The sequence below is a fragment of the Ptychodera flava genome, chromosome 15 (genome assembly GCF_041260155.1).
Source record: "Ptychodera flava strain L36383 chromosome 15, AS_Pfla_20210202, whole genome shotgun sequence".
NCBI classification, from domain to species: Eukaryota; Metazoa; Hemichordata; class Enteropneusta; family Ptychoderidae; genus Ptychodera; species Ptychodera flava.
This window is the reverse complement of record NC_091942.1, coordinates 26,365,386-26,380,580: the sequence shown is the minus strand read 5'-3', so window position 1 is coordinate 26,380,580 and position 15,195 is coordinate 26,365,386. Positions and strand designations below refer to the sequence as shown.

Genomic DNA, 15,195 nt, shown 5'->3' with positions numbered 1-15,195 from the left:
AGTAGTAGAACAACTAATATTAATGATATTAGAAAAGGAAATTTCTTTTCTCCATTTACGCGCATAAATATCGAGAGAATATTTCTGTAATGATTACTTGTTTTGCCATGGACAGAAAAAGACCTTTCTTAACTCTTGTAATTATTTTTTCAACTTAAAGTGTATCTCACCTATTTTTGTATGTCTGAACTTAATTGGATTGCATAAAACAATATTCATTATTTCAAAAAGTCCATAACGTTGTAGTGGCAACTACCGTATTTCTATAGTAGTGTATTTCACTGTTAAAGTTGTGAAAAATTCACCCTGTCTCGAAACATCCAAGTTCATATTCGCAGCGTATTGGTCGCATGGCATGACGTCAGAAGTGGCTAACGTTTGAGAACAATCCCCTGAGAACAATAGCAACACATTGGGTACCAACTTTGAGAAGATCTCAGGTAGCTCACTATGCTGAATAGATGTGTGGTTTGGGGCTACAACAAAACAAACCTGGATGGTTTTAGTCTACATTTGTGCTGTTGATTTGGTGGGGACTTAGAGATATTTCCATGAGAGCCCGGCAGGGTTGTGTGTTGAGTGTCAGTGTGATAATACCAGCAGCCGACCCACGCCAAGCTGGCTCAACCGCTGTGTACTGTACAGGAATAGCATGCCCGGACATGGAGCCGACCCACTCAGGATATTCTATGAGCGAGACTCAAGCCTTTCATGATTAGTAGCTCCCTAAACTGCACTACTTGATGAACTGCACTATGTTATAACACCTAAAACACTACAGCTGTAAATCTGTTCATCCACCACACCGACACTGGACGTATTGCGTAATGAAATCAGGCTCGCCAGCTCAGTTAATAAATGCATTGTGTAAACTTTGCACTTTTTTCCCAGGCTCTATATACAGTGGTTTCGGTCTGCTATTCGTATCATTAATTACGAAACTGTAATTAAATATACAGAACCAAGCAACCTTGAGTTCACCGTTTGGCAAGGTCCATTGTGCAGGATACAGCAGGGCCTCGAATAGACAACCAGCAATTTTCAATCAACCTTCCGATGGACTGCATCCTGCTGTCAGTTTCAGGGTTGGGACCCTCTTCAGTTCGTATGCTTGGGTATACAAGAAAAAGCATCCTATGCTCAAATCATGCTCTAAAATGTCCTCTTCCATTAGAAATGTCAACAATGGGATAAGTCAATTTATCGGCGATAAATCAAAACGTGGGTTGGCGGCCATATTGGCTCCGAATATTTCCTGCATCGGTGTCTGACTAGACTAGCCCCAAGTTTGTGGGCATACAAATATCAAAACAGAATGAATTGAAGGACTTTGACTAAAATCAATCGACTGTCACGTTTGTGGTGAGGTGACATTAAAGCAATGTACTCTGGTAGGCTCATTGTTGATCAAGGAGAGGGGGTGTCAACGCAATGGCCTTGGCCTGCTGTTCCGCGCACCGAGAAAAAAAAGCCAAGCGACCTGGGTCAGCCTGGCATGTCAGGTGTTTTTATTTATGTACTCCAGGAAAGTACAGGATCAATTCCACAGGCAACAAGGCCTGATAAAAGTAATATTCTGCTCTAATAACTTTTGTAAAGAACAGGGCAGGTAGGTCAAAAAATTTTCTAGATTTCTTGTGAAGCCGTGGATTGTTTGCGTTGACCTACTGACTCGTCTAGCAGTTGACTGGTCCTGGGAGACATTTCACGCAGAGCGAACTGAGCTGAGGTGAGGCACAAAATCTATCTCACAATATTTCCAATGGAATCATTTTTAGCTCTCATTTGGTATACCAAAGAGAGCTTATCGTATAAGGTGAATCATTTCATTTGCATCTCATTTACATGTCGTCTGTGTGTATGCATGTATGTATGTATGTATGTCTGTTAGTCCGTCCAGATCAAAAACTCCTAAACTACAGCAGCTACCGGCTTAGTATTTGGTGTACAGGTGCACCCAGGGGTGGAGATGTGAATTTGTTCAAATGAACATGTCAGTGTCAAAAATATGCAAATGAGGTAAAAAAGGAAAAATCCTGCAAACTGCTAAAACTCAGTAACCGTTGGTCAGATTTGGTTGAAACTTGGTATGTAGGTTCCTTTAGGTATTCTTAATTAGGTGTGTATAACTGAGGATGATATTTGCGTGTTTGTATTTTTGGGTAATTTTTTCCAGATTTTAGTAAAAAATACTTTTTTTCTGAAACAGCTTGTCCGATTGGTTTGAAAGTTGATATCCATGTTCCTCAGGATGACCTCAGTCAAGTTTGTAAAACTTGTAGTGAATTTTTAGCTACTATAGACTATAGTCTATAGAAGCTATTGGGATGGGTATCCGTCCGGCGTCCGTCGTCAGTCTGTATGTATGTATGTATGTATGTATGTATGTATGTATGTATGTCCGTTTGTGAGGCGTCCGTCCACTCTAATATCTTGAGAACCGCAGTACTTACTGATTTGATATTTGTTGTGTAGATGAAAAATATGATTTTGAGAAACTATTTTTTTTAATTTTTACCTCTCGTGTCTATTTATAGACAGAGAAGGTATTAGAGTTGAAAACCAGTATGCTGGTGTCAACTACTTCCGTCTGTCAATACTTCCGTCTGTCAAGATCCGTTGACGTCATGCCATTGTGATGGGTCATATCATAAACTGGTGGGGTGTTCATTGTTCAGGTTGAGGTGTAGGAGACGATTTTGAGCTGTGACAAAAATCAAATGGGACTTAGCGGCATAGCCAGTGTTAAGCCTTTCTCCAAGGTTTCTTAGTTGACTACTATCTATTACAGACTACTGAGCTGACGTTAGGGGTACTCACTTTGTGTTTGCTCACTCTGTGTGCGCTAGTGTTTGGTACTGAGTTGCGTGGATATCCCCTCATGGCCTCACGTGATATGGGCCTGTTGCATAATCTGCAGATGTTAGCCAGTCGGCATTTTCCTTGCATTTTTTCTCATTTAATTTTGCAAAATATCGGCGAGTATCTCAATATTTCAAGATAACTCTTTCTTGCCAATCGTTTCCTGGAGTTTCAGAGTCATATGAACGAAAATGAGTGAAAGTTTTAGACAGGAAAATCGGACGTCGGCCATGTTCAATGTTTACAGTACAATCAGAAATTTATGTGGAGGAAATATAGTAACTAACAAACACTGTTCATGATGCCCGCCCTCTAGAGGCAGACCTTCCTATATGAAGTACCACATTTGATGCTTGTGGAAAGCTTGACCACACAAAGGAGCCTTTTAACTTTTAGAAAATGACAAATTGAATAAGAAGGTATTCTGAAAATGTCAAAAACTGAGGAAAAATGCGCAAATATTCAAAATAAACAGGTTAACTGACTGGTCAGCTATAAAAAATGAAAATGTTTATGATCAAAAGTTTTTGAGATGCGCACATTTTAACAAATACAGAAATTATTAACATTATAAATATAAGACCAAACTATTTTTTCAGGGATGGGAGAGGTTGGAAATGAGGGGTGAGAGACAAAGACACTCCTATTGCTGCATGTGGATGCAGCCACACCATTTCATTTACAGCATACTTTATATTCACTGTGTTGTGTTCAAGTTCCATATTGTACTGACTGTCATACAAGGATAACATAAGCAAATCAAATCAAATTAGAAAAGGATCAATGCTGTTGTGTGGATTTTGCTGAACATGGCTGATTTTAATATTTCGCCCTATATATTTGGTATCCAGCAAAGGCATATTTTGATGTAAAGTCAAAATTAACACTACATTGCTGACAATATATGTTACCATTTCTGCATGAACTTTTCTTTTTTAATTTAAATTATAGTATAGTAGTACTTCGAACAGATTAACAATTATCGTGATGTCAACCCATAATTTTACATCACAAAGACTGTAATTCTGCCAATTTTTTTATTTTTCAGTGATTTTATAAATTTTGCACTGCACAAGATGATTGAACAAATTGCAATGTTTGAATTTGTAAACTCAAAGAATAAAATCCTTTGGTCACAGATTAAATTATTTTTTGAAAAGAAATTTACTCTTAAACACTTATTTAGCATATATTCTTTACACGGTCATGTATTTCAAGGTAAATATGCCTATCAAAAACAGTAATTTCTTCACTTTCAATTTTTTTTCAATACTATGACAATTATCAGCCATGAGGTTTTACAAACACAATACCAGATAAGCGTTTTTTCATCATTTCCACAGGACTCTTTGGAAAATCCATTTAAAACAGTTAAAAGTGACTTAAAATGATCACTTGGTATACTGGTACATGTAATTTATAGATGCCAGGTTGTGTATTTCACATGCACTCAGGTCAGTAGGGAAGTGCGTCATTACTATGTCTGGATTGTTAATTCTTATTTTTGAATTATTTAACTTTTTTGCACATTGAACTATCTTTAGGCATTTTATACTGTGGGTTAGAATTTTTCTGATTGATATATTTAATCATCTTTTGGGTTCTTTGGGTCCATATCCCACCTCATGCCCCTACATCATCAACTATTTACCAACAACTCCATGCCAACAACCAATTACCTGACCTGGCCACACATTAGAGAAGGTACAGCGTCATTGACGGTATTTTTGATATTGTTGAAATATGCAAATTAATGCCAAAAAGGTGTTTTTGGTAAAAAATCTTCTTCTTCATAACCGCTGGTCAGACAGCTTTGTTATTGGTATACAGGTCCATAGGGGTAACCCAACTTAGACTTGTTCAAATTGTGATGAAATATGCAAATCTGTATTTTTAAGGAATTTTTTGGTCATTTTTGGTCAAAATTTGACTTACATTGTATGTAATTCTTGTACTGTATAAACCCTATCAATTCACCCAGAAAAAAATAATTAATATGATTTTTAAATAATTGAATTAATTAGGAAATCATCAAAGCCAAAATAATTTTAGTGTAGAATTATCAGAAAGTTCAACTTTTTTTGACAGTTCATAGTGAAATGCTTACCATCTTGGAGGATTAAAACATGTAAAGGCAACTTTCCTGAATCCCAACTTTGACATATTCTGAACCATCATTTATTGTGCCCTGTATGTTATCTAAAAGAAATTGCTCAAAATAGTCAATAGAGATAGAGATAGAGATAGAGAAAGTTCTAATTTCCATTTATGGTTGACTTGGTAAGGATAAAATAAAATTACTTTTGAGGAAAAAAATAGAGTGGTCAATTAAAAGAGTGGTCAAAGTGATAGGGTTTTTATGGTAAAGCTGGGCTGTATAAAGATTCCTCATGTGCTATTTATAGCAATTATGCAATCTGTGTAAACAGTGCAATGAAAGTGTAACATGATTCCTTATAATGCTTTTGATGACCTTGAACTTCTTAAGTTTCAAACCTTTATCTCTTCAGTGTGCTTTCTCTGAGTATGTACAGTCTCAACTTATTAAACAGAACTCACAATGTTAATCAAAGATATCCACCTTCTTCATCAATACATGTGTCACAAAAGGTTATTCTCTACATAACACAGCAGAGCTCTGTCAACTGTTGAGTCGCTTTTTTTTTCAAAACCGCTGGTCGGACAGCTTTAATATTTGGTTTACATGTCCCTAGGATGACCTTAGTGAGATAATTTCATACAGTCAGGAAATACTTAATTTTGTATCAATGTCTATAGTAGCTTCAGGGACTTTGGCCCTATGTTTAGTATTTGACATGTAATTTTGGGGCAATTTTCCCTATTTTTGGTCAAAAATTTTTTTCCTCCAAAAACTACTCATCTGATGCCTTTGGTATTTGGTATTCAGGTTCATAAGGTTGATCAAAATGAGATATATTCAAATTCCTATGAAATTTGCAACTTTGTATTTTTTGGGCAATTTTTTCATTTTTGGTCAAAAAATATATTTCTCAAAACTGCTCGTTTGATATCTTTGATGTTTGGTATACAGGTTTGTAAGGTTTATCTTAATATGATATATTGAAATCAGGATGAAATCTGCAATTTTGTATTTTTGGGGCAATTTTTGCTATTTTGGTCAAAAAATTTGTTTTGCAAAATCTTTTTTAATAGCTTTGATATTGAGTTGAAATTTTTCTATGTATGATCTTAATTTAATATGTTCGAATTATATCTTCTTCAATTACATATTTTTGCAGCTATATTTGCCATTTTGGTCTGGCTGACCTGAAGTGTGCTGTCAAAGATTTCCTCCTTCATCAACACGTGTCGCAAAAAGTTATTCTCTACATAACACAAAGGAGCTCTATCAGCTGCCAGGTCGCTTGTTTTAAATTTTCAGAGAAACGTCTTCAATTTCCTATTTTTATGAAGCTTCCTAATTTTTTTATGGAAAAAACTTACAGAAATAGTCCACAGTATTGATTCCATAACTTATTCATGTTGTGTTGATATGAACAAAATTAATAAATATTTGTGAAAAGATTTTCTGATTTTTGGCGATTTTATACCTACAGGAACTAAGAATACATAATGTGGTGATTTTGTGAGCATTTCATATGGTAAACTGTATTTGGTGTTAAAATGTGGTAAAAGAATCATTAGAAAGCACAGCTGAAGGTGATTTTAGCAGGCTTGGTTTCCAACAAATATTCCAAACTTTTTTCAATGTTTGAGAGAGTATCAGGGTTATAATAGCTCTTACACTTCCTGTCATTGTATCTCTTTAAATAAACATTGTTGATATAAAAGGGTGGACCATTTGATATCCTGATGGGGGGATCTGGAAGATTTTCAGGAAAAAAAAGATTCCAAGCAAATGTCAGTGAAAAACGAATCTGCCAGAAAAGGCTTGACTAAAAGAAAAGGTGGAAGAGTGGAAAAAAATACTGTACAGTGGATCAGGTAGAAAATAATGCTACCTCATCAATCTTCAGACCCCCCCAGAATATCAAATGGTCCACCCCAATGTCTTTGTGCACACATTTCACAATGCACTGTATCTCAGTTGAAGATTCCAAGTCAGGTCAGGATTTGAAAGGAATAGTCAAGTTCACCACAGTTAAAATTCTTAAGTTGATCTCAGTGCCATCACCCTTGTGACATATTGTTGTTATAAGTTATTCCAAAAGTGGAAGCACCAGTTGCACTGGAAGAAAACAATGTTTACTTTTCCCTGTAGGGTTTCTGAGTTAATGATTGTATGTTGAAATCTCTCTGTGTATCTGGTGTATGAGCAAAATGTAAACATTGGTTGCATGTTGTTAAGCATTTCAGTCAAGGTTATCTGTTGTTCATGAAAATCAAGAAAAGGTAGCTGCTTGCCTGTATTTGCCAACACATAACTGTCTTGCGTGTTTATTGTCTTAAACATTATCACATACTAAGTAGAAAGAGGACAAGAAACTAATCAAATTGATGTATAATATTCACCCTGAGTGCCTGTATATATAACTATTTTATCATTACATCCAGCTGTTTGTTATATATTTATCACTCTCCATGGGCCAAAGCACACTAAGAAGCCAATGTCATCACAGCCAGTCTGTGTATGTCAGTCTGTCTGTATGTCCATCCATTCACCAGTCTTTCTGTAGACCAAGTTTGTGGAGCTCATAACTGAATAATTTCCATATTAGATGTAGCTAACTTCGGAATGCTTACATGTAGATGGTTATCTATAATCCAATGGAATCTGTAGGCGTTGATAAAAAAATAAGAAAAAAAACGTGATTTTTTCATAATCTGCAATTTATATTGATAAGAGAGTGATTACTTTATTATTTGGTACGTATGATAGGAGGAACAATGTATGCAATAGTTTGATTGAGAAGCATAAAATTTGTATATATGTATTTTTGAATTTTTTTCTGACTTTTTGTCAAAAGTTTCGTTTTTAAGAGTCACATATCAGATACCAGGTATCAAATTTGGATTTTAAGTTCTAAGGATCATTTGATTACCATGTATCAAATATTGATGAAATTTGTATAAGTACATATGAGCGAATTGGAAGACAGAAGTTTGCAGTGCAGCTGGCACACTGTTTTACAAAAAAATTAGCATAGAGCTACATGTATCAATATGTTGTGTTTAAAAGAAGTTTTGGGGTACCATGTTTTGCATGTTTTATGTTTTCAAAAATGCCAAATATGATATTCTTGAAGTCCCTGGTCTAATTGCAAAAGATTGAGAATTGCTGCATATTTTACCTGTGTATTTGTGGTAGATACATGTACATGCTCAACTGTAAAATTATTTGTTCAAATGAAATCAGGGTTACTAAAATGCTACTGAGCAACAAAAGTGAAAACTAAATGTGAATAAACATTGGTCAGATTATCTTGGCAAGGCAGCTAAAATACCACATTGTACAAAAAGTGTTGCATGGAAGTTGCTATGAGTGAATCTAAAAGAAATTATGGTGTACAGATCTTGTATACAACCAGTCTTTCATTTTCAAGATGCAGGACAATATAAGTATATTCATGTAAGTGTCATCTGTATAGTCAGTAAACTTTGCTGCTTAATCCAACAAGATCAGGTTATTAGTTACAAACTCTTACAGCTGTGGATGTAAATATGACAATTTTGTGTGAAAAGAAATGTACCAACTTTGATTTGAAAGGATTTTGTTTTTTTCATTGTCATATTGTATATTTATGGAATTGCTTGTCTGTGAAAGTCAAGTAATGGCTTCTACACAAATCCCTGGTTTGATGCTTTGAAAGTCGGTTAGAATAGCTTTAAAACAGATGTACATATCTGATGCTTCAGGTTTCTTGCTATATGTTTGTGTTTGGAAATTTCCTCATTTGTCTATGTCACTGCAATGCTTGTTTAACTTGGTGGCAGTTTGGGACATACCATTATCATGTAGGTGTGGCAGCTTCATTAACAGTGGAAGGTGAGAAATGCCCATTATTACCTTAGTCTTCGATTGTGCAACTATAGACCGTAGAGAGACCAAATATTGTCTACATATGATTAATTTTATGCATTACAATATTATAAGGGACACGTTTAGTTTGGTATGGCTGATTTTATCACTAGTTATGATGTACTAGGTTGCATGGTATTGTGTAAGTGTGTGTGATCAACAGTTGCAAGTTGCCAACCATTTCATACTTCAATGGACGGTGTATCAAAATTTTTGCAAATGCACTAGACTATGAATATCACAAGATAAGGTACATAGAAGCTATTGAATATCGTGTATACACTCATTCTGGCTTGCCACATGTAACCAAATGCGATCAAAGTGTCATTGACTCTAGTTTTAACAGTAACACCAGACTCTTCATCACTGGCTACCCTCTAAATCCATCATTCCAAACAACATTCTATTGCAGGAGTGATTGTCACTTTCCAAATTATAGACAGAACTTGAGATAGATGCCATTCTGCAATTGTGTGTATAGCTTCTCCGTTCTACACTGAGTCTCACGAACGCCACTTATGACATCACAGAAATGGACGCGTTCCTAATAGAGGTTTTTTGTCAAGCCCCGAACATTTTTCATTCTCACAATGATTTATCAGCAGAAAAATGAAAAATGAAAAAACACACACCATTTAGCTTAGAAACAGTATTGTTATTCATTGACAAAAAATTAAAAAAATGTTTTCAAGGTGACGATTTTTAATAAAATCAAATTTATTGATTAAAATCAAACTCATTTTTTTACCTTGATTTTACTTAAAGTTTTGCTGAAGGAAAAAAGACGCGCAAAATCTTGTAATTATTTTTAGAGTTAATGTTTTTCCTGCATCTTCATGTTCCTGTGCATCTATTCGTTATAACAAAACTACCATATTTGCGGATATTGAAAGCAGACTGGTGGTGTCCACACCTTTGCAAAGGCGTTACCCATAGAATCGTTGGGGGACATGAGAATACCCCACATAATGCATTGTATGCAGCCACAGTAAAGGTTAATTACACTAATTCTCGAGAGAATTAATGTAATTCTTGTCAACACATATACTAGATCACATATACAAAAACTTACATGAACATTGAAAAAGGGCGGATGTGTCATCAAAATATATATCATGGATCTCATTATCTAACCCATGGGGTCAGAAAAGGTCTATAACCTTTGACCTGTATCTTGATTGGTTCATAGTTTTGATAATTTGCATCTTATTCCCATAGATACCACATCCCTTAGAAGAAACTTACATCAGTGTTTTGACACCTGCAGACCTTGCAGAGGAAATTTCTGTTTTGCTTATCTATTCAAAACACCCACTGCTTCAGCAAAGGTAAATAAATTTTCTGATTGGTTGATGGTTTGGAAAATCATTTGAATATAATTCAGATAAAACTGTAAAACAAACTTCCTTCACTGTACATGGGAAATTTCCATCCAACTTATATGTATACACATTCTATCTCTCTTACACATACTAAAGATGCACTAAATACTGTTGGGTGATTGGCTGATAGTTTGATAATCATTTGAATACAATTAGCATAAAAACCATGGCAAAGGAAAACACTCACACTGACGAGGGGAAATTTCGATCAAACTGGTCTGTATGCTTCTTGTATTCCTCCTACTCAAAGTCAAAACAAACAAAAACTGTAGGTTGACTGATTGAGATTTTGGTTATATATCTCCAATTATTTAACATGAAACTGCATCAAATGAAAGTCTCTCACATTTTAAAACCTTGACAAATTTAGTGGCAAAGTAGAAATTTCCATGTAACTGTCTGCACACACAACTGGGTTCATCCCACACAAGGCAACATTGAAAATAAACTTATGCAGGATTTTTTGAATAATACTTTCACAGGTACCTCAGTCACGATATGAATTTTTTTAGATTGATAAACACGATACCATATTTCATAGATTACAGGTAGACATGGACAAAACTGCAAGCACTATTTCATTATTATAATGAATGATGAGAATGTAAATTTAACTCATTATTTACCTTGATTTTTATAAATTTTTGCCTGGACAGCAAAAGACCCTTGCAAAATCTTGTAATTATTTTTAGATATGTTTTTTTCAAATTAATTCATTCTTTGCCTTGATTTTTTTTATCTTTGCTTGGACAGAATAAGACCCTTGCACAATCTTGTGATTATTTTAGACTATGATTTTTTAAAATTAACTCATTTTTTACCTCCCTTGAAGTTCGATATGGTTCTATTTCAAACTGAGGTGTTTGCAAGAGAGGGGGTGTGAGTGGGTGGTGTCAGTTGGGAGGGGGGATGAGGGGGTGAGATGAATAGGCTAGAAAAAAATTGGCAATAGAGTAGTATTTCTAATGATCACTTATATATTCTTTTCAGCCTTTTCCATGGCAGATTTGCAATTATTCTTGTGCATGTCAATTTGAGCTATCTTCGTACATTTTTTACCAAATGAAAACATTTATTGTAATAAATAGTTACTGTAATGTTCACAGTAGTATGCTAACCATTTCAGAAATTATCAATGCATGTATGATCAAATATACACATCATATAGTTGTTAACAGTGAGCTTGTCATTGATATCTTGTCCACTCTCAAAATTACCACTGCATGCAAACAGTGCAGTTCAGTTGTGTTCATGTTGATGGATGGTGCAAGCTGAAAGAAACACGAAAATAAAACGAAATATGTAGGCAGACCTTTTTTGTTAGACATCTAGAATGAGAGACAAACCTGTAACATGTTTTGGCTTTTAATTACCATTTGTTTAGACTGATTTACATTCTCATCATTCACTTTAATAATGACATAGTGCTTGCAGTTTTGTCCATGTCTACCTGTAATCTGTGAATGTTGATAAAAGATTTCATGGCTTTGTAAGACAAACTGCTGGACTCAGCTACAATCTTTACTTTAAGATGCTGTAATTCAAATTTATATTGTATAGTGTTTGTCAATATAAAAAATAAACATTTCATGACTGAGGTACCTGCGAAGAATCCTGCATTTTTGTTTACTTTGATGGTGGCCTTGTGTGGGATGAACACACTCATGCGTCAAGATAGTTAAATGGAAAGTTCTACAATGCCACTAAATTTGTCCAGCTTTATGTGGGGGACTTTCATTTGAGTTTTATGTTAAATAATTGGAGATATGTAACCAAACTCAAAACCAATCACCCTACGTTATTTCCTTCATTTTGACTTTGTGTAGGAGTAACACAAGGATGTTTATAGACCAGTTTGATGGAAATTTCTCTTCGTCAGTGTGAGTGTTTGCCTTTGCCATGGTTTTATGCTCATTATATTCAAATCATTACCAAACTATCAACCAATCACCCAACAGTATTTAGTGCATCTTTAGTATGTGTAGGAGAGATAGGATGTGTATACATATAAATTTGATGGAAATTTCCCCTGTACAGTGAAAGCAGTTTTTTACAGTTTTATGCTAATGATATTCAAATGATTTCCAAACCATGAACCAATTAGAAAATTTATTTACCTTTGCTGAAGCAGTGGGTGTTTTGAACAGATAAGCAAAACAGAAATTTCCTCAGCGAGGTCTGCAGGTATCAAAACACTAATGTAAGTTTCTTCAAAGAGATGTGGTATCTATGGGAATAAGATGCAAATTATCAAAACTATGAACCAATCAAGATACAGGTCAAAGGTTATCGACCTTTTCTGACCCCATGGGTTGAATAATGAGATCCATGATATATATTTTGCTGATATGTCCGCCCTTGTTCAATGTTCATGTAAGTTTTTGTATAAGTGATCTAGTAATGATGTTGATGAGAATTACACAAATTCTCTCGAGAATTAGTGTAATTAACCTTTACTGTGGCAGCATACAATGCATTGTGTGGGGTACTTCTATGTCCCCAACGATTCTGTGGGTAACTCCTTTGCAAAGGTGTGTACACCACCAGTCTGCTTTCAATATCAGCAAATATGTTATTTTTGTTATCGAGAATAGGCACAGAGGAGAATGTAGTTGCTGGTTGATGTCTGCTGTATGTCAAATAAAGTACATTGCCAGTTCTATCTATCAACCTTTCGAAGTATTGGGGATCCCTATTAAGAATGTGTACATTTTCCAAGTCCACAAAGTGATCTGGTGCTTCAATGTGGATATGTTGGTGTCAAGGAGGCAATTTATATTCATGTTTATAACCAGCCATCTCTTAATAGAGACAGTGGAAGGTATAAGTTACCAAAAGTCTGTGACACAATTTTGATGTCAAGTGTCTGAAAGGTCACGACATTGAGATCGGGTTATTCTGCTCACGAAGGTTGTAGTGCTGCAACTGAAAATTTCAAGTAGCTAAAATCTAGCAAGTTGAGATCAAAAGTTCACTTGACAGTAATCAGCTAACAACACAGATGAATTTCCATGCAAAAATGAAAATATGTTGGCAGATCATTTTTGTTAGCTCACATTTGTTAATTGTACATATACCAAAGAGAGCTTATATGGTAGGTTGGTGGCATCTGTATGTCTGTATGTATATATGTATGCATGTATGTTAGTATGTGCGGATGTATGTCCGTCCACAACAAAAACGAAACTGCTGCACCTGCCATCTTAGTATTTGGTGTACAGGTGCACGCAGGGGTGGAGATATCAATTTGTTCAAATGAATATGTCAGTGTCAGAAATATGCAAACTAGGTAAAAAAAAGGAAAATCCTGCAAATTGCTAAAATTCTGTAACCACGGGCCAGATTTGGTTGAAACTTGGTAATGCAGGTTTTTATACTTAAGTTATATTTGTTCAAATTGTGGTGAAATTTTGAAAGTGGCATTTTTTGGCCAATTTTTCCCGTTTTTGGTCAAAGATTCTTCTCTTAAAGCGCTCGTCCCATTGCCTTTAAATTTGGTATGCATGATCCTAGAGTTGGCCTCTGTCAGATTTGTTCAAATTGTGGTGAAATTTTCATATTGTTTTTCTTTTGTAGTTTTTAAGCAGTTTTACCATTTTTGGTAAAAAAATCATTTGCTCCCAAAGTATTTTTGGATTGCTTTGAAATTTGATACTGTTGATCCTAGGGTTGTCTTCTGTCAGATGTGTAAAAATTGTGGAGAAATTTTTGTATTTGTGTTTTAGGGGCAATTTTTTGCATTTTTGGTCAAAATGTCATTTTTTCAGAATTAACTATTATGATAGCATTGAAACTTGGTATGCATGTACCTAGAGACATACCTACTTGAGTGTCCTCAAATTGTGGTGAAATTTTGAAAGTTGTATTTTTGGGGCAATTTTTCCCGTTTTGGTCAAAAAAACATTTTCTCTGAAATCGCTCTTCCGATTGCTTTGAAACTTGGTATGCATGTTCCCAGGGGTAAACTTAGTGAGGTATACTCACTTTGGCCTGCCACATCAAAACAAATGTGAGCCCAGTGTCATTGAGGGTACTTTTATACATCTAGAATGAGAGACAAATTTGTAACTTAGTTTGGCTCTGCATGTTTTCGTGTTCCCAGAGCAATTATTAATAGGTGGTGCTATTGATGAAATGTAGTTCCATTTATCAAATGAAAATTACAATATTCTATGGATTAATAATTGTCTCCATCTCTTCCTACTAAGGCCTTGCTCTTCTGCAGATAAAAAGGTCATTCACCTTGCTCTGTAATTTTCTTTCAACAGTTTATCTCATCACATAAGCCACCAAAAATGGGATACTCCAGTCCACGTGGTCTTGCTACATTGGATATACCGGTATGCCATGAAATTAATCTATCATCAGCTTATTGAGTTCAGGACATCCAGCCATTGTTGAAAAGAGGTAGATGTAATATTGCCACTGTTGAAAGCATCCTTGAAGATGCTGCTAATGGCCACTTATGTTGAATTAGGTATCTGTTTCATTCAAGAAACGAGGACACATGGCTATCCTGTTATTCAGTATGACAGGACAGAATGACATACACTGTGGTGCAAAGTTCTAGTCACTGCGTGAAACATTTTAAACCAGGCGGTTTGGTACATCAAATACGGATGCAAACTATCAGGGATGCAAAATTCCAGTGTCAAAACATGTCCTTTCCTTGAGACTTTGAAAGGATCTTTACCCCATTTAGGGCATGAGGATCCAAGCAGTTTTAAAATGTACATTGTGTGTGTGTATTAGTGTGTGTAGTGTGTGTGTGTGTGTGTGTATGTGAGTGTGTGTCTGTGTGTGAGTGTGTGTCTGTCTGTCTGTTTAAACGATAACTCAAAAACAGCTGGACGTAAACAAGTCAGATTTGGTAGACAGGTACTGTATGCTAATTGCAAGAACTGATTAGATTTTAGTTAGCGTGGAAGTTATGAACTATTATTCTTTTAG

The 15,195-nt window shown here is 35.3% G+C and overlaps 1 protein-coding gene across 2 annotated transcripts in view; it reads left to right on the top strand.

Annotated features, from left to right (window-relative positions):
- The window catches only part of LOC139151699 (endonuclease V-like), a 69,505-nt gene that overhangs the window by 34,660 nt on the left and 19,650 nt on the right, over window positions 1-15,195 (top strand). The window contains exon 8 of one of the 2 annotated variants that reach the window (XM_070724653.1): window positions 14,514-14,585. The exons of the other annotated variant lie outside the window; for it this stretch is intronic. Within the exon in view, the coding sequence (XP_070580754.1) occupies window positions 14,514-14,585 (72 nt within the window). The remainder of the gene's footprint in view (window positions 1-14,513; window positions 14,586-15,195) is intronic. 2 annotated transcript variants of the gene reach the window in all.